Below are 23,518 nucleotides of genomic sequence, written 5' to 3'. Positions count from 1 at the left end.
AAGTGCCTCACAAGAATAAGATGGTAAAAAAAATGATAATGATAAAATTATGATAGAATGTTCATTATAAAACAGCAAAAATCAGGAACAACAATGCACAAAAATTACAACTACTAGATGATAGGGATCAAAAGAAAGGAATACATGAGTCTTTAGCTGCCTTTTAAAAGCTTCAATAGAGAATGCAGATTGTGAAGAGCCTTCCACAGTGTTGACCTTTTGTTTTTAGTTTAGAGTAAGGGAGAACCTGTAAACTCAGGTCTGTAATATCTATGCAGAAATTTTGAAGACATGCAAACACACAAAAATAAAAATAATAAAATGTTTGCCTTGAGGAGGATGGGTGGCTCGAACAAATATACTTTCTGTGTCGACACTGGAAGCTGGAAGAGTGAAAAGCCAAAGAGCAAGGCAAAAGCGAGGATTGCAGGACAGAGAAATCCCATTGAAAGTAGATCACAAGAGGAGCAGCGTGGTAGTTCAGAGAACACAGCGTCACAGTGGGACAACAAAACAGCAACCGAGGCAAACGGAAATCAACCTTTGGCTTTCTCTCTCAAAACATGCCCTAAAAAGCGTCACATCTTTTTTGGGGCGTTTCTCTTTGTTATGCCTACCTGTGTGTTTGCGTCATAAAAAGGTGGCATTAAACAACAGGAAGGCTTTTATGTTCCACCTATTCTTCAACCACTCATGTTTTGTTCATTACATTTCCACCATGTGTCTGTGGAGGGTTTCCCTCCTCCCCTCCTTCACTCTCTCCTTCTCTCTTAATGCCCGGCTCTCATCTTGGACGTCTCATATATTTTGGTTCAATCAAACATGTCTGGGAGTCTCTCCTGCCTCGCACGGGTTTTGATGTGCTTCACAGAGCAGCCATGCTCGGGCTCAGCTCTCCTACTATGTCAACTCGTTTCTCTCTCTCTCCATGTGTTCCTCTGTCTTCTACCACGTCCAGCGCTGCCGTGCTCTTTTAACACTGTTTATCCCTCAGATTCACTACGTTGTACAATATGTCTTCAAATTTGATTCTCTTTCCTCTTTGTAGCCACATTTGTGTCTTCGTCCGTCTGCCCTTCCATCATGTGTACGACTGTGTGCCAGCGTTTTCTTCATTATCTTTGAAATACAAAAATTAGTAACAGACATCCTCAACTATACCGTTTTTATTGTTTTTTATGTTTTTTTTATTAGGTCATTTATGCATAGATGATACATTAGCTAAAGTATTTCCTGCACACCTGCCTTAATTAAAGTGTCCATTGTCTAGGGCTAATCACCAAACGAAGACCACCGTCGCTGAAAGCAGGAGCCCAGGCGGAGCTACAGTTTCTCTAATTGCAGATAGATCAATACACTTACGCTCTATTAATGGGACTTGATGACAGCCGTCTTGTCTCAAAGTATAAAGCCAATACATTTAGTTTCCTAAGAAGTGAGAGGACTGGTGAATTTCACCTTTTGTCTTGCTGGATACTCTTAATTGTTTAGAAAATATAAACATCTTCAGGTTTGTATTGTGGTTTATTGTCAGTGTGAGTTTATATATTGTACAGCTTGTCTGGGCATTTTGGGGCTAAAAATGAGTCACAGATAATGTTTCAAAGACTCCATGTTTTTCTAAAGTTCAGGGTAATTGAACACTGTGTGCAACGACGGCTGTCTCTCTATGTACAGTATATATGGATAACTCCTCTTTCTCCCTCTTGGTCTCCTCCCCTCTGTTTTTGTGAGTATCTGAGCTTGTCTCTCTTCCTACATCTGTGTTCCTCTCTCCCACGCTGGCGTTCTGTCTTGCTCTACCTCGTGTCCCCCGTCTGTCTGTCTCCCTCTTGTGAATCTGAATCATGTTTTTTGTCACACACAGCGAGACCTGGGAGTCCCTAGCTTCTGTCTGCAAGAAACAATTCTCCTATGTATTTTTTTTTCATCTCCCCTCTTTCTCTTTCTCTTTCCTGCCATTTTACTCCACTCGCTCTCTCGCCAACAGAAAATCTTCAATGTTTTTATCGTCACTGCAACTTTCACTCCAATGCTGTCTCAAACACTGTCTGTCACAGCTGAAAGTTTAAGCTCAGCTTAACTTTTTTCCCAGCGGTTCAATCCTCTCTCACGTTGTCATCTCACTGTCCCTGTTGTTGTTGTTTAGCTTTGCTTCTGTCACGATATCATGTTTACCTCTCCTCCGGGGTCTTTGTATGTATCATGTGATTTTCTCTTACTTTTTTGCACACAGACCGAAGGCCTTTCTTGATAATTGGATTTACTTATAGTATCTCTTGAGACACCTGACTAATTTAAGCACACGTTACATGATGTGATGTGTTGCATTTATATATGTAATATTCATTGGTTGCTGTTGAACTGACCCCTTTTTTTGATTGATTATCTGTCCACTTTTTTTTTATTCTGGCTAAATATTTGTCCTCATCAGTTTCCCCCCTCTGTCCACCAGTGCCCCTGCTGGACCACCTGTGCTCCGCCTTGCTCTACCCAGATGAAGTGTTGAAGACTTCAGTAGTCTACGTGTGGCTCCAGCTGTTCGGGACACCTCGAGGTTCGGCAGCACAGTCTTTGCCAGTTGCCATCAGGGACAGATTGTGCATCCTGTTGCTGCAGACTTTAGCCAATGCCAGCTCCCCACAGCTCATCCGAAATTGTGTCGGTGAGAAACATATCTCTCAGGTTTATCAGTTTTTTTATTTTTTTTATTTTATTTTTTTTAATAACAAAGAACGATGAACTAGGTTGAATGAAGTAAGAGAAGATGTTGACAAAATAGTAATTGATGAGTAATATCAAAGGGCTCTTAGAAATTTCTAAATATTCATGCATTAAACAGATAAATATGAAGGATCAATAATTCCAATAATTTTATACCAAGGTAGCCAGAATATCTTTTAAAATTACATATATTATTAGTCGCATTTAGATTTATTAAGCGCAAATTAACTTGATGCTTAAAGTAATTATATTTTAATTTAAACCTTCATTGCAGGATGTTTGTCTCCTTCTGCCAGCGACTGTTAGAGCTACACACTTTGCTGATTAGTGACAGGAATGACTTGCAATTTATTCCAAGAAGCATTAAGGTGTCTTTGAGCTTTTTCAGCCAGCCGTGGAGGATGAAGTAGGACACTTTGAATCTTCAGTCATTTACACGTGTTAAGAAATGACTAATGTGAATGGGAACTGATAAAGAAGCCAACACTTAAAATGGAAAACAAAAAAGTTTGTCACACCCCTCTGCTTTAGTTACTTTAAGAAAGTTCTACTACTTTGTCAGGTTTATTAATGTCAAAATCAAGTTTTTTTTCTTTCCTGAATAGCCTAAATCTTCTTAAGGGTGAGGCTCGATGGAAGAAGAGGAGGAATTATACTGAGATGAAAGAGGGTTGCTATCTTGCTGGAGTTGCTATCTTGTATGACAAGAAGCTCTCCTGCGTGCGCTTTGGTGATAACCAGAATGGAGGTCTACGCTTGGTGCAGAGGAGTTGTTGAAAATACAATAGATGAATTATCTTGTAGAAATGTAACATTGTTATATCACTGCGTTAACCAGGGAGAGAAGTGTGATGCACAGGGAGAGATGTGCAAGGATGGTTTACATCAGTGTTTAGAGTAAACACAGTTAAGCTGTTGCTGTTGTTGTTATTCGGTTAATATCAATAAGCGCACACTCTCTAGCCCCGATGATAACAGCAACATGGTGAGAGGAACAGGATTATTATTAGTTTTCTTTAGTGCTGTACTGTATAAAGATTATTGAAGACATTGTACTTTTCTTCATGTTTAAAAATGAACTCGTGTTTTCGCTTTATTACTTTGTTCCCTGATGGTGGCAATGGAAAAGAAAATCCCAGCTGTGCATGTATTTGTCTTAACAGCTATTAACTTAAATCAGTTTGCACTTTTTAAAAGGCATCATGAGGGGTCTGTTTGGACTCATTTGCGTTGGTGCTCATCAGCATAATACTATGACTCTTTGATTTTGGGCACTCAGCCTCATTTGCTAATGTTTATTACAAATGATTAATGTATCGGGTTTTTTTTTAATACTGTGTTCTGTTTTCTCCCCGTTAGGATTGTGTTCAAATGATTAGGACTTAATATGAGCCTATTTTTCAGCACTTTATAAGAAATGGCAACACCTTACAAGTTGAGATGATCGTATTTTATTCATGCTATTAATTGGCAAGTTCCATTTTGCTTTTCATGATTACAAATTAATGCACATTGTGAAGAATTCCTCATTCGACAAGGGATTTTATTATGACAAAATATATTATTAAGTACATGTTATTGAAAGAATCTGTTGTGGTATGTGAAACTGATTGGTTCACTTGGAGATGAAGGAAGGATGCAAGCTGGAGTATTTAAGGTGTTGACAGTGATGCTATAGGGAATATTGGTGTACCTCTCACACCAAATCGTTAAAAACAAACAAACAAAGCACACAATAAACAACCATTTGTAACCTTGTTTATTCTCTATATCCCACATGGGCAATATATGGCCTGAGGGCCCGAACCGGCCTGAGGACCATCTCAATCCAGTCTGCGACGTCCTTCGAGGAAAACAAAACAACCCCTAAAAAAATTCTATAAATGGCTGCATTACATGAATTAATATTGAGGTGAATCACTACATGAATGAATCAGGATAGTAATATTTAATTTCATTCAAAAGTTGTGTCATACAGACATGGCTGCTTCTCAAATACATTAATGAGGTGATCGTCTCTTTCTACTGTCCAAAACTCTTCTTCGCTTTGAGCTGATTGAATGTTGAAAGAGGTGACAGGTCTGACGTTCTAAAACTGCCCAATGCAGAGTTGACGAGTTGAGTCGTAGGTGTCGCCATCAGCTGGCTGGCTGGGGGAGCTGAGACAATCCAGTTCACAAATTTCTGTCTGAACTTGGCTTTGCGGTAAATATTATACTTTGATAATTGTAAAACAGTCTGCCTTGAGTTCATATTTATAGCATTATGCAATGTTCTTGTTCTTTGAAACAAGGACTGGCAGATAGCCTTTTGTAAAGCAATTTGTGTTGTTATCCAAATGAATGTAGCTTAACATAATCCACCACTATTGATTTGATGTTTCAATTCAATTGTTTTCTGTGTGGTACTTTATCTAAATCAGGATGACCCTCTGGAAAAACATATAGCCCACCCCTCCTTCATATGGATTTATCTATCCCCACACCATGTCTAAGACTTACTAATGTGTTAGTATTTGTACGTATGTGGTTTTTTTTTTTTTTTTTTAAACCATGCCATCAGTATGCGTTTATTCATCTGGTGTTTCATCTGTTAGGTCTGCTGCAGCAGCTCGTGAAGCTGGGCGAGGCCGTGTCAGTTCTGATGAACAGCCCAGGCAGTCAGATCATGCGCGATGAGACCCAGGACTTCGCCGCCGACAACAGCCAGATCCTCAGCCAGAACCAAGAGCAACAGCCCCCTGACCACTGCCCTCTGCCTCTCATACTGAAAAAGGTCTCTGTCTAAACATCCTGCTCCCAACACCAAGTCCTACATTCTGGCACTGACGACAATCATAACAAGAACTTCTAATCCTGGATTAATGTGCCTTTGAATAGGGATTCAGGGGGGTTTTGCGCTGGACAAATATTTGTACTTCGTGTCTGGGAAACCTACGTGTAGATTACATCTCGTTAGATTTTCTCAGTGATGACTCACATTACAGCACAGCTCATGACGTTAGGAGGTCTGTGTAAATCCCCAGTGTGATGTGTTGCCATCAAATTTAACTCCCAACTAAATAATGACCTGAATCTCACAATTCCTCTCCCAAAACATAATTAATCCTACCAAATACATCGACTGAATGTAATCATGCAGAAATTTAAGAAAACTACAGAGAAAGTGGGGCAAAAAAAACCACTCAATTGCTTTTTAAATTTTAAAGACAAATCGCAGTTTTAATGATGTCTACACTTAACTAAAAATTGCAAACTCTACTTGCTCTACTTGTTTCACACTATAACATGGGAGTATAAAACAATTTAATTAGAGTCGATTGCAAATGGCTTAATTTATTCCCCTAATTTTTTATCTTGTGCCTTGTTTTGTAGTTAATCTTGGTGCTAAATACTGTTGCAGACAGCATGTTAATTCTGTCCAAGCTCTTGTGCTAAGTCTTCATCTCATCTTACTTTTGCATCACTGCCCCCTAATAGTTCCTTACATTAATCACATTAACCTCACTAATGAAGTCAAATCATGTTATATAACAAAATGTGTATTGGTTACATCGGTCCACAGCGCAACACATTTTAGTTTCACAATAATGGTTTTAAAATTGTTAGATGCCCATGTGTTACTTGGACTCCCACTTAAGGTCCTGGGAGATTGTGGATCCCAGAAACCTGAAGGTTTCCACAGCAGACACGGTGTTATTGAGGATGGTGATGGGGGGGCGAGGTGGGGGGGGGGGGGGGGGGGGTCCTCTTGAAGTTAAGATAAATATGTATCTCACATACTTGAACACTGATCTCGTGGGTGTTTGATCAATTCAACCATCCCCAACCTACTGACTATACAGACGTTGTCACTCTTTATAATCATTATTTACAACGTAGGCTTCTCACAATTTTGGAGTTGTTATTGTGAAACTGATACGTTTTTCTCTGTGGACCGCGAGAGGCTGAGTTGCTTCAAATGATGACAAACATGGACTAATGTTAAAGCAAGTGCACTAGTGCTTTTTTAATATTTGGGGTGAAGGTGTAAGATTGAAACGATGTTGACAACACTGTGATGGCCTCCTATGTATAATCTCTATTTAGTCCATGTCTTTGTGGTACAGGCATTTCCTAAAGGAGTTTACGATGGTCATGAAATCACTCAGATATATCAATCAATATGCCGTGCCTGCTGGCTCACGGCGCTGCTAATTGACAGCCCTTTAACGCATTCAATACAAACTATCAAACAAACTGTGCAGCTCACAGGCAATGTACTGCAGATGAGAACCAGACGGTAAAATGTTGCTTCATCTTTACTTTTACTAGTCAGTCTTTACTTTATGTACGTCAGTCCTTAAACAGTGTGGAAGTCTGCACATTATTTGAGAACCGTGTGTCTTCAGCTTAATGGAGGATTGAAACAAAGCCCATAACGTGTGTCTTTTCAGTTGCTGCTGAGTGGTGACGAGGCGCTGCAGGTGACCAGTTCTAAGTGTATTGCATCCGTTCTGGTTCATTCCCCCAGTCAGTACAGTGCTCCCTTCATCAAGGCTGATGTACCTGGTAACACGCACATGCAGACACACAAACACTGGGATATGCTAGCTATTCAAGTTGCTGCCTTTGATTTGCCTGCTACAAATAATTCCCTCTCCTGTGTTTCCTTTTGACTCCCTCTCTTTGTCTAAATGTGTGCTCTTGCTGATTCTGTCTGTTTGTGAATTCACCTCATCTTTCATTCCCGGTTGTTATGTTTTTATTCTACTGTAGTGATTCTTCTTGTATTTCTCTCTCGCCTCAGAATTTCAGATGAAGAGGTTTTCTATAAAGGATATTTCCATATTTTTTGGTGTACCACATGATAAATGTGCAAGAAATCATTCCCCTGTTTTGGAGGTGGCATGGTGATGCTATGCACGACTTTTTTTTAGTGTTCCCTGTTCTCGCAACTTCATTTGTTAACTTCATTTGTCCATCCTTCACAGAGTTTCTGTTTGACCGTCTGGCCTGTAGTAGTAGTGAGGTGCTGCTTTGGTGTGTCTACAGCTGTTTGGTGTTACTAACGAAGGACCCACTCTTCTTCTCCCAGTGTCACTCTGTCTATGGTAAGAGCCTAGACTGTATATAAAGATGGAGGATGTGTTGCCACTTCCTCACACTGTACAAAAAGTGAAATCCAAAGTATCTCAGAAATGACAAAACTATTCAGACTCTGGTTGAAAAAGATGAAAGATGGCAGCGCCCATTTCCAAGATATTTTGGCTTCACTTTTGGGGCGGTGTCATGACACCCATCTTTATATACAGTCTATGGATGAGAGAGTTTAAACAGATCATAAAACATTCCTGAGAGATGATAATGTCCACCATGTTTATGTTTTCAATATTGGGGTTTCCTTTTGATTTCCAGTTTCTGCTGGATAACTGCCGAAAATACAGGTCTATGACAACTTACACAAAACAGTCAGCATTATGTCATTTTTCTGACAGTGATGGAAAATTTTATAAAACCTCCAAAGAGGAAGTTTTTAGACGTTACCATTATTTCTAAACGTCACATTTACATTAAATTAGATTTTAATAAAGGAGAGATTATGAGGAGTGAGTAGCAATTTATTGAAGTCATGACAATTTGACTGTTAGAAATTTAGAGGCTCTTTCCTTGAGTGATTTCCCAAATGAATGTAGAGATGGGACCCAACAATTTATTCCTACGAGCGACAGCTGGAAGGAAAAACTACTGCTACTGTACACTTTTTTCAACTAAACAGTCAGTGCACTTGTAATGTAACAAAAAGTAGCAGCAAAAATACAAACAATGTGGAATAACGGTAAAAAAAAAACAACTGAGCAGTAATTGCATATTGGCAAAAACTTAACATGAAGCATTCCTACTGAATGAATGACGAATATTGTTCTGGGACATGGATGTGTATGTATGTGTGTTTGTTTGCCTTTGATCTGTGCTATTACAATGGTTTATGTGTTTGAGGTCCCTTAGTCACTTTAGCACTTACATCACCACCCCAGAGAAATTTTGTGATAAACACTTTGAGCCCAGACTTGATTAAGCAGTGCTCAGGATATCTGCTGATACCACTCCTTGTTGCGATTAGGTTCTTGCTCTCGGTTAGTATGAGCACAGGCTCATTAGAGCAGTGAATTAGAAAGATGTACCACTTCCACTGTTTGTTTAACATGCATGAGTGTTGGTGTGTGTGTGCATTACATTTAGGAGCCTCGGTCATTCATTTTAGGTGCCGTACCCTGTCGTGTTGCAGATATTAGACATCAAACCACTCTGAAAACGCTGGCACTGAGCAAGATTAGACGCGTGTTTGTGTACCTATGAGGGAGTCTGTCTGCCTGCTTATGAGCAAAATTGAGTCAAGCTTTTCTTTGAAGGTGTGTGTGTGTGTGTGTGTGTGTGTGTGTGTGTGTGTGTGTGTGTGTGTGTGTGTGTGTGTGTGTGTGTGTGTGTGTGTGTGTGTGTGTGTGTGTGTGTGGTGTCTGCCAGGTATTGAGTCTCTTATGCGCAGTCTGAAGGAGGCTCTGCAGCTGACCAACCTGGAAGTACCAAAACAAGGTTTTCTGCTCCTCACTGAAATACTGGAAAGGTGAGACTGCTCTGTCATTTTTTTTAAAAAAATTTTAAGTAAGTATTTTATTTCTTTCTTTATTCATTTATTTGAGCTGTCCCAGTGCCAAAAAATATTCCACTGCTCACTTAACCACGATGTCACTACCACTCGGCTTCTTCACACCTCCAACAGAGCATTGCCACGACATAAAAAATGAAGTGATTATGGTTCACAGTGTCTAAACAGCTGCAACTGTCATTTCAGAAAGACCTGATCGGATCATAAGTGTCTAGATTTAAGACATCTGTTCCCACCTGGCATTATCATGCGTCTCTACATGCGTTACAAGTGAACACTTGTGATCGAATTTTAATTCCCTGCTCTATATGCAAATTAACACAAACACCATGGAAATATATACATGTATACGTGTACACAAACAGATACATGAAAAGAGAAGTTTAAACAACAGGCATTTAACAAAACGAGACATGTCTGCTCACTGCACCTCATTATAATGCTCCATCTGTGAGATGTCTGAACACTTGAGTTTATAATCACAACCTGAACTGAGGACCCCAACAATTTGGGTCAGATGAATTAAGATAAACCCAGAGGAGGCTTTATAGATAGATGGATGGATGGACGGACTTTATTGATCCCACAAGGGGAAATTATTTTCATGAAACAAGCCTCACATAGCAGCTTGTGTTTCAAATCACTAAACAGCTGCTTTATTTAGAGAAAGAGGAGAAAAAAGAGAGGAGCAGGCAGAGGTCTTCTGGTGAATGGTTGAAAAAAACAACAACTAACCAGCCTGCTGCAAAGGTATGTCAACACATCAGAGCACCAGGTCAGATACAAATAGGAACGTGGAGCTGCATTTAATTTCATTGCTTATTCAGGGTACGTCAGCTGAGTGGACAGTCTTGCAATGTGGCCCAGGACGCATTGCGTACACACTGCTAAAAGAATGTGGCCACAAGCATCCTCAACCCTCTCCGAAAGCGGCCTGAGCAGATCGGATCTCGTAGCGTCCTGGGCGTGTTCACGTCTCTACTTTTGCCGGCCACTTGTGATCCGATCTCGCCAGGACGCATCAGGATAGATTATTAATGGCAGGTGGAAACACGGTCTTGGTTACTCGGGATAATCCACAGACATCACAGTGAATACATTTTTATTAGAAAGATTTGTCACACTTAAAAAGTTTGCGGTTAATTTATGAATCATCATTTATACTATAGCCCTGTGCAAAGATACACTATGTTGTTGATTTGGTGAATCAGGTGAGTCACCCTTCTGTGTGCTCTAAGTTATAATTTTGAAGGGTATGCATGTCATTTAATCACACACACCCAGTTATGCAAAAATATGTTTTAGTCTCATGCATATTTATTCATGAACTAAACAGCACATACAACTTCAGCTGCACCGACAAGGAGGGGCGACCTCCTGTAAAACATGTTAAGTATGGTGCGCTGCGAAGTTTAATTTGATTTAAGTTAACTCTGTGCTGTCTCGGAGAGGAAAATATATCACGAGCCACTAAAACACCACCCTATTTCTGCAAGGTTGACATAATTTTAATGGAATGTTCCCCCTGTCACATGGCAATGATACAGGGGATAAGAGATTTCATAATCTAGGAGGGAAATTTGTCCTTTACACTGTGGGGGGAAAAAAAGTGGTTAGGCCAGAGCTCTTAGAGTGCTGACCAAGCAAACTGTGTGTGTGTGTGTGTGTGTGTGTGTGGGGTGGGTGTGGGTGGGGTGGGAGTGTGTGGGCTTGATTTTCTATATTTGTGGGACCTGTGTGGATGATCTATGCAACCACTGTTATGGCAAAAGTGAGCCACAACTTCACAGCTGTAGTGGTGCTGGGACGTGGAGATGAACTCTAGTGATGTTATTAATGCCAATAGGTCAGTACTATTTGTTTATTTTGTGTACCTGCCTTTAAAGGGAGAAAATAATTGTGTGTGTGTGTGTGTGTGTGTATGTGAGTGACACAGAGGGAAGGCTGGTTCATTGCAACTCAGAAAACACTCACTGCTGGCACTGGCACAGCACGTCAAAGACTCAAAGTTTTTTGATGGGCCTTTATTAACTAAATAAATTAACTAAAATCATCAATAATTCCTCAACGACTCACCCTTTCTTTCTACTTTTGGCAAAGCTGTCACTGTCACAAGCAAATCCACAGTATCATGTAATTTTTAACTGAGTTGGTATTAAATGATTTGCTTACAACGGTGATTCTAGCAGAACTTATCATAAATGTCTGTTGTTCTGTCACGATTGTGTTTCCACAGCTTCAAATCTTCAGTAACACGTAGGCACTCACTTATTTTTTAATAAATACTCTGTAATTTCTGGGTTTGGTGGCAAATGCTTTATATACATGGTTGTGTGTGTGTGTGTGTGTGTGTGTGTGCGTGCGTGCGTGCGTGCGTGCGTGTGTCTCTCTGTTTCTGTCACAGACAGCCTCCCAGCGTGCGTCTGTTCCCCAGTGGCCCGGGGTTTGTGGCAGTGTCAGAGGCTGTGGTTGCTGGAGTCTCTGCCTCCTGCCTGCTGGTGGCCACACAGGCTGCCAGCGCTGCCTCCGCCTTGTTCCGGTAATACACAAGAATATCATACTGTTGATGCATTAATGAGTCGCACTTTCAAGGACACTTAGCCAGCCACATCCTGAGGACTTCTAAATATGTTTTGTGAACGACAAAGTTCCGTTTCTATTTCTATTTCTCAATATCCCTTCTTTGCTTGTTAGTGATGAACAGATATACAAATAACAAAAGTTGAAGTCGCACGCAGGTGCATCACACAAGTCAGACAAAACAAATGTGTATACAAGTACACCCACACAAATATCACAGGTACATTATAGACACACCCTCACAGACACACACACTTGCAAATAGATAGATATCTCGCTGGCCTTTTTTCAAGGACGCCCTCTGACAAACCTCGACTACACTGGACTCATCTGGTTCAGTTTAGTGCAACACACACGTACACACAACTACTCAGACATGCACAGTATGTCCGACTATGCTGCCTGCCTGCCTGTCTGTCTCTTCCTTTCACCACGCTCCCTTCCCACCCTGAATAATATCAGATCTGTCCTTTGTGTAAACAGCTGCCGCTTTCTGAATCCTCCAGATTGAACCACCAGTCCAGACCAGTCCTGTACAGGCAGATAGAGCGACTGATAGAGACCATCACGAACAGATTCTCTGAGCTGCCTCTGCCCTCCTCCGCTTATCGGCAAAGCTCTGTGAGTTTGATTTTATTCACGTACAAAAATAAAGCTATAATAAGCAAAATTCATAAACTGGGACAAGAAGAGAAGAGAACTTGTATCTGTGTGTATCTGTGCCGCCTTCTTCAGTGGTCATCCTTAGAGACTGTTTTCTGTGTCAATCATTGCTTTAAGAAATGACACTGACATCCTTGACTGTCTGTCCTTGAAGCTGTCTGGTTATATGTCACTCAGTACATACAACGGGTAAAATAAGTATTGAACACATCACTGTTTTTCTCAGTAAATATATTTCCAAAGGTGCTATTGACATGACATTTTCACCAGATGTTGGTAACAACCCAAGTAATCCATACATACAAAGAAACCAAAACAAATAAGTTTAATAATTAAGTTATGTGTAATAATGTGAAATGACACAGGGGAAAAGTATGGCACTGCACATCACCCTAAAAACACCAAACCAACAGTGAAGTTTGGAGGTGGGAACATCATGGTGTGAGCTGCTTTTCAGCATACGGTACTGGCAAACTTCACATAATTGAAGGAAGGATGAATGGAAAAATGCACCGAGACATTCCTTGATAAAAATCTGCTGTCATCTACCAGGATGATGAAGATGAAATGAGGGTGGACATTTCTGCAAGACAATGATCCCAAACACAGCCAAGGAAACTCTCAATTGGTTTCAGAGAAAGAAAATAAAGCTGCTGGAATCGCCCAGCCAATCACCTGACTTCAATCCAATTGAAAATCTATGGAAAGAACTGAAGATCAGAGTTCATAGAAGCGGCCCAATGAACCTTCAAGATTTGAAGACTGTTTGTGTGGAAGAATCGGCCCAAATCACACCTGAGCAATGCATACGACTAGTTTCTCCATACAGGAGGCATCTTGAAGCTGTCATTACCAACAAAGGCTTTTGTACAAAGTATTAAATAAATATCAGTAAGCGTGTTAAATACTTAATTTCTGAACTTATTTGTTTTGGTTTCTTTGTATGTATGGATTATACTTGGGTTGTTACCAACATCTGGTGAAAATGTCATGTCAATAGCACCTTTGGAAATATATTTACTGAGAAAAATGGTGACGTGTTCAATACTTATTTTACCCGCTGTACGTGATTGACATATTTGATCAAAGGAAATTCATTCCTCTCATTAAGAAATTAATGTGCTTTCCGTTTGTTTTTCATGCTGTGTTTGTTAAAAATCCTGATTCTTGTCTGAAGCTAAACTGAAAGTGTGGTACATCAACGACAGTAAATGTGACTGCCAACAAAATTCAGTTTGCCTAGTTGGCATGGATTAATGTTACAAGAAATAAACTAGTTATTCTGAGGCAGCACCCTGCGAGCCCACCACCTGCAAGGACAGCCATGGCGGTGAGGTGGGCGGGGAGCCGTAGACGCAGACTAGGTAGGTAGGTAGGTATATACTTTATTAATCCCAGAGGGGAATTTTTTTTTTATTATTGGGACGTGGACTGTGTCCTCTTTGGTGGGGAAAGAACCAGAGTTGGTGCTGGGGAAAGAACCAGAGTTGGTGCTGGGGAAAGAACCAGAGTTGGTGCTGGAGAAGGAGGAGGAGCCGTACCAACAAAATATAGTCGGGCTTACCTCCATGCACAGCACTGGCTCTGGAACCAAACTCCTCGAGAGGTGCTTAACTCTAGCCTTTGTCCCGGTTGCCCAGAGTGAATGACGCCTGGCTTGTGTGGGAATTCTCACAGCTCCCCAGCTGGGCGCTGCTGTGGTGGAGTTTTCCACAGAGAACAAAAGGGTTGTCTCAGTGTGACTGTAAGAAGAAGGCTCTGACTGTTGTCTGTGCTCGGTCTTCTTGGATTGGGTCATGCAAAGGGGAGTCTTCTCGGGCTTCATCATTACGTAGGCAACGATAGAGAAACCTGGAGAGGGCTGATTGGAGGGGTTGTTCTTTTGTTTGACTTGTCTGCTACTATCGATCATGAGGAAGACCATATCCAAGCAGAACGTGGTGCAAAAGCATTCTGGGTACCAGAACACCTTCCGTCTTAAGATCAATGATCGACAGTTGGTTGAAGAGAGGAGCAGAGGTGTCAGCTGATCACCAGCTGGTAGTGAGTTGGAACAAACTAAAACGGGTAGTGAGGGTGAACTGGGAACATCTGGTTAAGCCCTAATGTTCTCGAGATCTTTGACTCCCACCTTCAGAAGAGCTTCTCATGCATCCTGGGGGAGGATGGCGACGTTAAATCCAAGTAGGCCATGTTCAAAGCTGTCAGGATTTGGGCTCGGAAGGTCGTCGGAGCCGTTTACAGCTCCAACCCTTGAAGAACAAGGCCTTTCGTGTGTGGCTGGCACAGGGATCTCCTGAAGCAACAGACAGGTGCCAGCAGGCTAGAGGGGCTGCAGCTGTGGCGATCGTGGACCCAAAACCTCAAATGTGGAGGGAGTTTGAAGAAGCCATAATGAAGAACTTTTAGTTTGCCTTGAGGAAGTTTTAGCAAACCACTGAGCACCTCATGTTTCTGGTTTTCTCTGCTTCTGTCTTAGTGATGTTTAAGTGTTTTACATTATACTTGTCAAAGTGAATAAAGTTCTTTGTGACATAATTGTATTTTGCACATTTACTCTTTTTTTAATCACCTCTTCTTGTGTTTTTTTCCCCCATCTCTGTCTGTTATCCTTCAGGGGAGTCTAAAGAGGTCAGATCTCAGCAGCCAGTGTACAAAGTGTGAAGGATTTCTGCTCCAGGCTCTGGCATGTTTTCAAGCTGCCTGCAGGTCAGAACGGAGTATTGAATACCTCTTTAATGTACAAAGTGTCCAGTCTTACATTGTTCTTTGTCTGCTGTCTTCATTTTTTATGACAACTACACTTTGGTGCCATATTAATATGGAATAACACTGAAAGGGCTGACTCAATAGTACTACCTGCCTGCACCTACCACTCAATAATTCACCGATTGCTATGCTAACACGATGCATGCTATCGTCAGACACCCAAGTAAAACACTACCTGGTACAAAGCTGTAGCAACAAGGTGAGAGTGTGAAGTATCTCACTGGGGTTATCGAGTGGGAACTTCACTTCACTGGTGTTTCATCTAGTTCGGCCTACGACACCTTAGGAAGGCTCAACAGCACTCCTGGCATCCAGGACCACTCCCCTCAATACTCACACCCACCACCCTGCTCTACCTGTTTAACATCTAACCTAGAATGACTTGTGCCTACATACTTTGGCAAAGTTATCTTTGCTCAAAACCACAAGATCATACCTGCTATTGATGAATTGAAGAATTGAACCAAGTGCTGTTTTGTGAACATTAGACAAGTCACTGAATTAAATGTTTTCAGCCCAACAAAACAAATCCTTATTTATATCCTTACATGTGTTCCTGTCTTTCTTGTGTAAAGGTCTCTATGTCATTTTCATCTGTAAGTGAAAGTGTGTTTTTGATGTCTGTGTGTGTCCAGGTTGGCCGAGGAGTGTGCATCAGAGCCTGTTCTGAAGGAGAACACGTTCACAGCTCCATACAAACAAAGCAGTGCTCAGGACTCACTGGAATCTCTGTGTCAATGTCTGCTGCGCTGCTGCGACTCCGTCTGGATACCCACCGTTATTGTAAGAGCTGACCACAATCACACACACACACACACACACACACACACACAGATGCACATGTCCAATTTATTATCGTCTCCTGTTAACCTTCTGTCTCGCTGTCACAGCTGCAACCAAACACTTGATGAAATGAACAGTTGCTGGCATCTCTTTTCTGAGAAATGGGTCACAATAATTATCGTACGCCGTCTGGCGGTTCCCCTAAATGACTCTATTAATAAGCACAGCCACACATCCTCCGTCTTCATTAGTTTTGTGTACACATGGACACGTGTGTCTATCGATCAGCGCCTCTGCTGTCGGAACTGGTAATTGTTTTTATGTATTATTGTGTTGGCTCTCTTCATTCTGAAACTCAATCACATTAGAAAAAATTGCTTCCATTTTATGAGTTGTGTTTGTCTGTGACTCCCTGTGTGTGTAGAGGATGTGTGAGCGTACACCCAACACCCAGACACTGCAGTACTTCTACTCCATCCTGTCCTCCCTGTTTACCCTTCTTCCATCTCTCATGCCGGTCTTTGCGAAAAAACTAGGTGAGTTGTGTAACACTGTTAAACTCAAAGCAACAGTAAGCGTTAAATGATTCAATCGTACATTCATAAAGTATCATATATTCTGTCTTAGAGTGTTCTCCGCTTGGCGTCGACACAGGATGAAGCAATCGTGATCATTATCGTAGGAATAAACCAGTCTGCTTTGACTGATGCAGAAGTGGATACACACAGTATCTTTGTGGTTGTCTGGAGGGCCTCTCAGCTTGATAGGCTGACAGTCCTTGTGATTATTATAGTGCCAGTATGCAATGTAAGAAAAATATTAAAGTCACTGTTGAGTTGACTTGAGTTACTCAGGAAGTTTCAGGCACGTAAACAATTGCAAACGCACTCAGTTTTAGCATCACTGATTAAAAACCACGTGTAACTAAGGTGCTGATTTTGATCAAGTGACGAAACTTGGTGTACTTACTCATGAAGTTTACAGCTTCTCAGTCCTCCGTGCACGTCACGGTGCTGCACACTGCGTATGCACTACAGCTCCAGTCTCTAAACTTTGTGATCCACCATACCACTGTGAAACTAGCGGCCTCTGTATCTCTGGTCCACAGGAATACAAAACACAAACATGCTATCCAAACATTTTTCTAAAGAGGCCTGCTGTTTGAATCCAGCTGGGGCTGTTAAGACCCTGTTTATTTGTTGTTTGAATAAATGACTCACTATGTGGGATAAACAGAAACAGGCTATTTTACCAGAAAGCATAGTTTCCTGCTAATCATAAAAACAGCAATTTACTTAATTTCATTTTATTATCACCAAACAGATTGTGTTCTCCTCTGAGTCATTGTAACGAGTAAATGTTTATAAAACTAACGTCTATTTTGTGCAGTTGAAAATTAAATCGCAGTATGAACAGCTGATTCTGCTTTCATCAAAGACTAAATGCCTGCATGAAGTTTTTCTATCATTGTAGAAAAACTGAGCAGTCTGTCCAGAACTGCGAGTTGACAATGATGAGACTCCATTATTGACAGGAAGCTCTTTGCCTGGGGCATTTTGACGGGCCCATGTGGCTTTATAAAGAAACTGAAGCTTTATATTCATGCTGCTGTGAGTGATTATCAAAGCAGAGCAGTTGTCTGCAGATGTGTCTCAGGTCCACATGCACTAAAAAAAAGAGTTGGTAGCTTAATAAAATGAAACCTTATTTCTAGTAAGTCCGAAGTGCTCTTCTTCACTGAAGTGCTGAAACAGGCAAGATATTAACTCCAGCTTCTTCTTTTTCTTTCCCATATAGAGTTAAAGTAGAAAGTAGAACTAGTGTCTACTAAAGTAGAACTAGTGTCTCATTACCTCCAGTCAAATAACAAATATGTTTCTTTTTCCTGTTATTTGACTGGAGATTAAAGTGGGGTATTTTCTGACCAGGCCACTTTTCTTTGTGGGTGTGTGCATTTTTAGTTACCTTGTTGTCTATGCCTATCATATATTTTGTAACATTTGTTTTGAAAATTGTTATATAAATTGTGTTTTTGGTTACCATCTTCATGCCCTACCTCGTTTCCTACTGTCTCATTACTTCATTTACTGACGGGTGGATCTGATCTGAAGTTATTCTCCTCTTCACCTCCTCTTCCCTCCAGCGTCCTCTGGTTTCTACCGGCTGGCTGTAGAACACAAAGGCCTCCTCTGTGCAGGAAACAGGTAAACTGTAGCAGGATGACATTAGGACACACACAGACACACACCAATTAACAAAATGCTACTGTCTAAAAATGTCGCTGTGTGTGAATGAAGCCCCGGTGCCTCAGAAACTTCTTATTATCATTCTGTGTTGGAGAATATTGAGCAATGAGACAGATAACACACTGACAAGCATCTGTCACTTTTGGGTCTCTGTTGACTTTTTTCCAATAAGCCAGTTTTCTCAGCAGTGCGACTCAGACCATGAATTTGCAGCTACAAAGTCTACAGCGGGTTTTTGCAATTGTGTGGGTTTTTTGGGGCTTTGTGTGTGTGTCTGTTTGTGCTTTTGTGTTGGTGTGGTCGTCATTGTGGTTGACTCAGTAGACTTCAGGCCCCTCTGCTCTGAGCTGTAATGAAACTGTACCACACCGTGTCTGTTTCATATTTGAAAGGAGCAAGTCGTGGCACATCCTGTCCTGTGTTTCACAGTTCGCTCTTCACTTGTTCGATTGTGCATTGTGAAGTATCTGTTCTCCGTCTCAGATGCCCTCATTTTTTCTTTATTTCACTCTATGGTTTTCCTGCTTTCTTTCTACATCTTTTTTATATCCGTGTTCACTTTCTGTGTTTTCCTCCTTCTTCTTACCAATTTCTTTCAGGAACCCAAATTTGAATGCATCGTGCTGTGGTTTTCTTCAGAAACTCAGTGTGTGTCTGCTTTCACACTCCGACCTTCGTTCTGGCTCCTCTCAGCATGGTATGCAAATATGTGCACACACTCGCACAACACACAGCGCGGCATGCAGCACCAGCAAAAAAAACCATTGTTCCTTTACGCTTCCAAGCAATGATGTCATGCCACTAATTTCCTGAGAGTGTTGAAGCGTCGAAGTGAGCTGTTGATACTGATTCATTTGTTTTGTGTGACGTTCTGTCAGGTCAGAGTTACAGTTTATCAGAGTAGGTTATTCATTTTAGAAAAACTTAGTCTGACAAGTTTTCACCGCAGTGCCTCAAAACTCCTCCTACCGCTGGAAACACTTGACTTGCTGTTTGTCATTGATAATGCCGCTGATATATAATATTTTGAGATTTGTAATATGCATTTAAATACATCACCAGTCAAATTTGTCACCAAGACATAAATGTAGGTACAGTTATTATGAAACAGACTAAGTCTAGCTGACTTTAGTACGTATGTATTTATTGAATCAAGTTTTCTGTGGAGAAATATCTTAACATTTATTTCTCTACAATCACTGTCACAAACTAACAAAATGATACAGTATTTGAATAAGCTGAATAAAATTCCTTTTCAGCTTTTATTCAGTTTTTCTTTATTGCATGCTCATTCTCTCTTGCCCACCTATACTCACGCTCTCTCTTTCTTTTCTCATTATATTGACTTCATTAACATGAAGCGAGATTCTCATCCCTATTAGACTCACCTGTTCTCTTAAGCCCTTCTTAGACTGTAGTTTTGTTGAAGCAGAGGAGGTTGCTTGGTTAAGGGATCTCCAGAGCTATGTCGTTCAAAGCAGTGTGCTCCATTCTTAAACATATGGAGTGAATATCCAGACTAACAGTTATGGAGAAGGAGAAAAAAAAAACTCACCAGGACCTACTCCTGGAGCCAGGCCTGGGGATAGCATTTCCTGTTGGCCTGGTCAACCCCCCCACCCCTCCCCAGCCAGGTTCACCCCAAAATGGCAGCATGGGAGGCAGCCCCACCACCCGCAAAGTCCATCATAGAGGTTGGGTGCAAAGGCTTTCAGGTGGTTATAGAGGGGAGGGAGACTGGGCTCTTAGCATCTTGCTGAGGGGAAAGGAGCTGGTGCAAATGTTTGAGAGGTATTCACTAGATAGAGTATTCAGTCTTTCCGAAGTGAGTTTTTGGGGGTCCTACCAACAGACTATTGCTTTGCTGGGGGACTTGAATGCTCACTTTGGCAAAGATGGGGAAATCTGGCGTATGGGAATGACAGCCTACATTATCTAAACCCGAACAGTGGGTCCAATAGGAATTAGAATCCTGCTTAATGTCATTGATGTTTGATGACAACATAAAGATAAAAAGGCAGAGGGTGTGAGCCTCTGACACTCATCAGACAAGCTGTTATTGCTATTTCAGAAAGATATTTGCAAGGTCTCTATCAACAGCTCTAGCTTCTATACAGAAAGAAAGGAAGGGACTCAGGGGCGTACTGTACATCTTCTGAGCATGTAAAATGACTTTGTGTGAAAAAGCTCAGGCTAAGTCTCTTAATTGAAGGCCCATCGCCTTAGATTGTGTTAGACTCAAGTAATTACAGGTAAGTACACAAAATGAAATGCTAAAACTCGACACTATTCCCCTTGTAATCTCTGTCCTCATTACTGTAACATACCCCGAAACAAAAAGCAAAAAAAAAAACAGTCTCATTGTGCGCTGCAGTTGTTCCCGGGGGACGTGTGGTGACACTGACACCAGAGTTGAGTCAAATATTTCTTTGAGGTAATGAGATGCAAGAGTTTGTACGAGCAAGTACCCAGCGTGCGTGTTTGTTTGTGTGTTTTTGACTGTGAATAATGAGTTTGGCGTCGCCAGACTCCTGCTTGTCCCTTTTTCTGTCTGTCACCATCTTTCTCCCTTTTATCATCCTTATCTGCTTCAGTTTCATTTTCAGCCTCTTGCTTTGCCTCATTTTTCTTCGCTCTCATCTTGAATTTTACCGTTAGATGGTACGTTGTTTATTTATCTTCTTCAACAGATGAATTTTTATCATTATTTTCAACTTTGTTAACCAGATTTTGGCCATTTGTTTGTGTTTCTCCTCATCAGTGTTCTGCTGGTTGAATTGCTCTCTGATTTTGCTGATTAACTGTTGTGAGGTCTTTTTCTAACTTCGTTCGGCGTTTCACTGGAATTCGCCTCGGTGGAACCAACTACTACAGACAGGTGGAGCCGTGCTCGGGCTACGCCCCCGCTCATATTATCACAGCCGACTTGCCCCTTCCAACTCATTTTTGCTTTCTTCCCGTGAGAAACTACAATTCCTCCCTCAGCGTGATCAGGCTAGCTGGCTAGCTGCTTCACAGTTTTTAGACGTCCCGTAAAGAAGCACGTGGCTGAACGAAGTTTCCTGGCGTCAGTCTGCTTTTGGCTTCAACCACAGCCGAGCGCGTCAGTGACTTGCAGGCTTTGTCCATCCACCCTTCCTGTTTGCGGTTCTCCCCGGGGCTCACTAAGCTAAGGAGAGGTGTACCCCTCTCCATTTTCCACAATGGAGGACCAGAGTTTTTAACACATGATGGCCTGTGCGTGCGCTGAAGGCCTACGTCAGTAGAACAGCAGAATTCAGGAAAACTGATCAGCTGTTTGTTTCCTGAGCCACTCCTCATAAAGGTAAACCACTGTCCCGCCAGAGATTATCCCGCTGGATTGTGGAGACCATATGTCTGGCCTATAGGTGTAAGGGGAGGAGCGTGGCCACATCATGGGCCCTCTTCAGGGGTGTGTCAGTGCAGGATATTTGTACGGCTGCGAGCTGGGCCACGCCCCACACGTTTGTGCGTTTTTAGCCGTCAGCATGCAGTGCTGCATACAGGCGCATCAAGTCAGACCTAATGCACCTTCTCCCGGGCCACTAATGCCGGTGGGCTATATCCCCCATCGCAAAACACCTCACTGTTATTAAAGAACCAGGGATTACGTAAAGTAACCCGACGTTATTGAAGTGCGTGTCCTCTGTACTTTTGTGTATCTGTGTGATAATCTTATTCATGAAAAATGTTCTCTTCTCTCCTCTGATCTCTTCTTCTCCTCTGATTTTGCCGTTGATTGAAACCTGAGCACGAGGCAGCATTTCACTGCACCCTCCTCTTTAGGTCGTGTGTTTTCTGTCCCATCTGTTGTCGCCCCTTTCAACTGCTTCATCTGTCCGTCCTTTGCTGTTTTCCTCTCCCAGTCTTCCCTTTGAGACTCTGAACAACCCTCTATTCTTTTCCATGTCCTCTACTCTTTCACCATTTCCCCGGAAGGGATGGATTTATTGGTGCTGGGGGCCTTTTTCCTCATTTTTTATGATACCATTTTTTTCTGACTGTCTATCCACAGTGGTGTGCTCTCTGCCTTGCCATCGGTCAACATCCCTTTTCCCATTTCATTTCTTTATTCTTGTACCCTTCTTTAGGGGTTCAAGCACCAACGGTGGTGGACAGTGGTAGTCTGTGGGTTTTTTTTCACTCTTTGGAACCTCCTTGTCAATAAGTATCAACAATGTTTAAACATATGTGAGCCCCACTAACCTAGATATTGATAGTTGAGTGACTTTTTTGAATACAATTTTTTTAGCTTCACAAGATGAGAATGAACACAATTGTCATGGATGAGTTTGTGGAAGAATGGTTGTGGTGGTTGTGTGTAGCATATATGTTCTTGTGGCTTTGTGAAAAGATAATGTTGCCAAAGTATGTAGGCACAAGTCATTCTAGGTTAGATGTTAAACAGGTAGAGCAGGGTGGTGGATGTGAGTATTGAGGGAAGTGGTCCTGGATGCCAGGACTGCTGTTGAGCCTTCCTGAGGTGTCGTAGGCCGAACTAATGAAACACCAGTGAAGGGAAGTTCCCACTTGATAACCCCAGTGAGATAGTTGCACACTCGCCGTGTTGCCAAGGCTTTGTTACAGGTGGTTTCTACTTGGTGTATGAGTTTAGCGTGCATGTTAGTTAGTGAGACTTTTGGCAGATATTGAGTCAGTTGACCCTTGCGGTGTTATTCGGCAGTAATTTGGCACTTTGTGTACTGTAAAAATAATTACATTTTGATATTTGTTTATTATTTTTGCTTTTTTTTTTTGGTACTTGGGTATTTTTTTTAAATTTTTGCATTTATTACTGTATTCAGACAGAACACTAAGTTTACATTTATCTCTGCTCCTCTCTGTGTTTCTTTAACTACTATTTCCCTCTTTACTTTGTCTCTCCTTCCACCCTGCTGGGGCTTTACGTATATCCTCTGTGTTGTCATTGATCGCTGCCCCTTATCCCTTCCCCACTATGTCTTCTTTGTCATACTTCTTTTTTCTCTGTCCCTGCTATGGTGCTCTTTCCTTTGTTTAGGTCACCTCTCCCCTCTTTTTCCTCAGACCTGCAGGATGCTGCGTTGCACAGCACGATTTCTCTATTA

The 23,518-nt window shown here is 41.6% G+C and overlaps 1 protein-coding gene across 1 annotated transcript in view; it reads left to right on the top strand.

Moving 5' to 3' along the window:
- Nucleotides 1–23,518, top strand: part of LOC138622469 (meiosis inhibitor protein 1) — a 59,387-nt gene that overhangs the window by 8,336 nt on the left and 27,533 nt on the right. Inside the window, 12 exon segments of the mRNA XM_069701296.1 lie at nt 2,456–2,665; nt 5,321–5,499; nt 7,160–7,274; nt 7,697–7,816; nt 9,228–9,327; nt 11,774–11,908; nt 12,456–12,570; nt 15,230–15,321; nt 16,017–16,164; nt 16,589–16,700; nt 18,308–18,368; nt 19,010–19,107. Of these exon segments, the coding sequence (XP_069557397.1) occupies nt 2,456–2,665; nt 5,321–5,499; nt 7,160–7,274; nt 7,697–7,816; nt 9,228–9,327; nt 11,774–11,908; nt 12,456–12,570; nt 15,230–15,321; nt 16,017–16,164; nt 16,589–16,700; nt 18,308–18,368; nt 19,010–19,107 (1,485 nt within the window).

This window comes from Brachyistius frenatus, unplaced genomic scaffold (assembly GCF_029030835.1).
Source record: "Brachyistius frenatus isolate BFR_SWC_R1_liver_20210118 unplaced genomic scaffold, ASM2903083v1 Contig_36, whole genome shotgun sequence".
Lineage (NCBI taxonomy): Eukaryota > Metazoa > Chordata > Actinopteri > Embiotocidae > Brachyistius > Brachyistius frenatus.
This window is presented reverse-complemented; position numbering and strand designations above follow the sequence as displayed.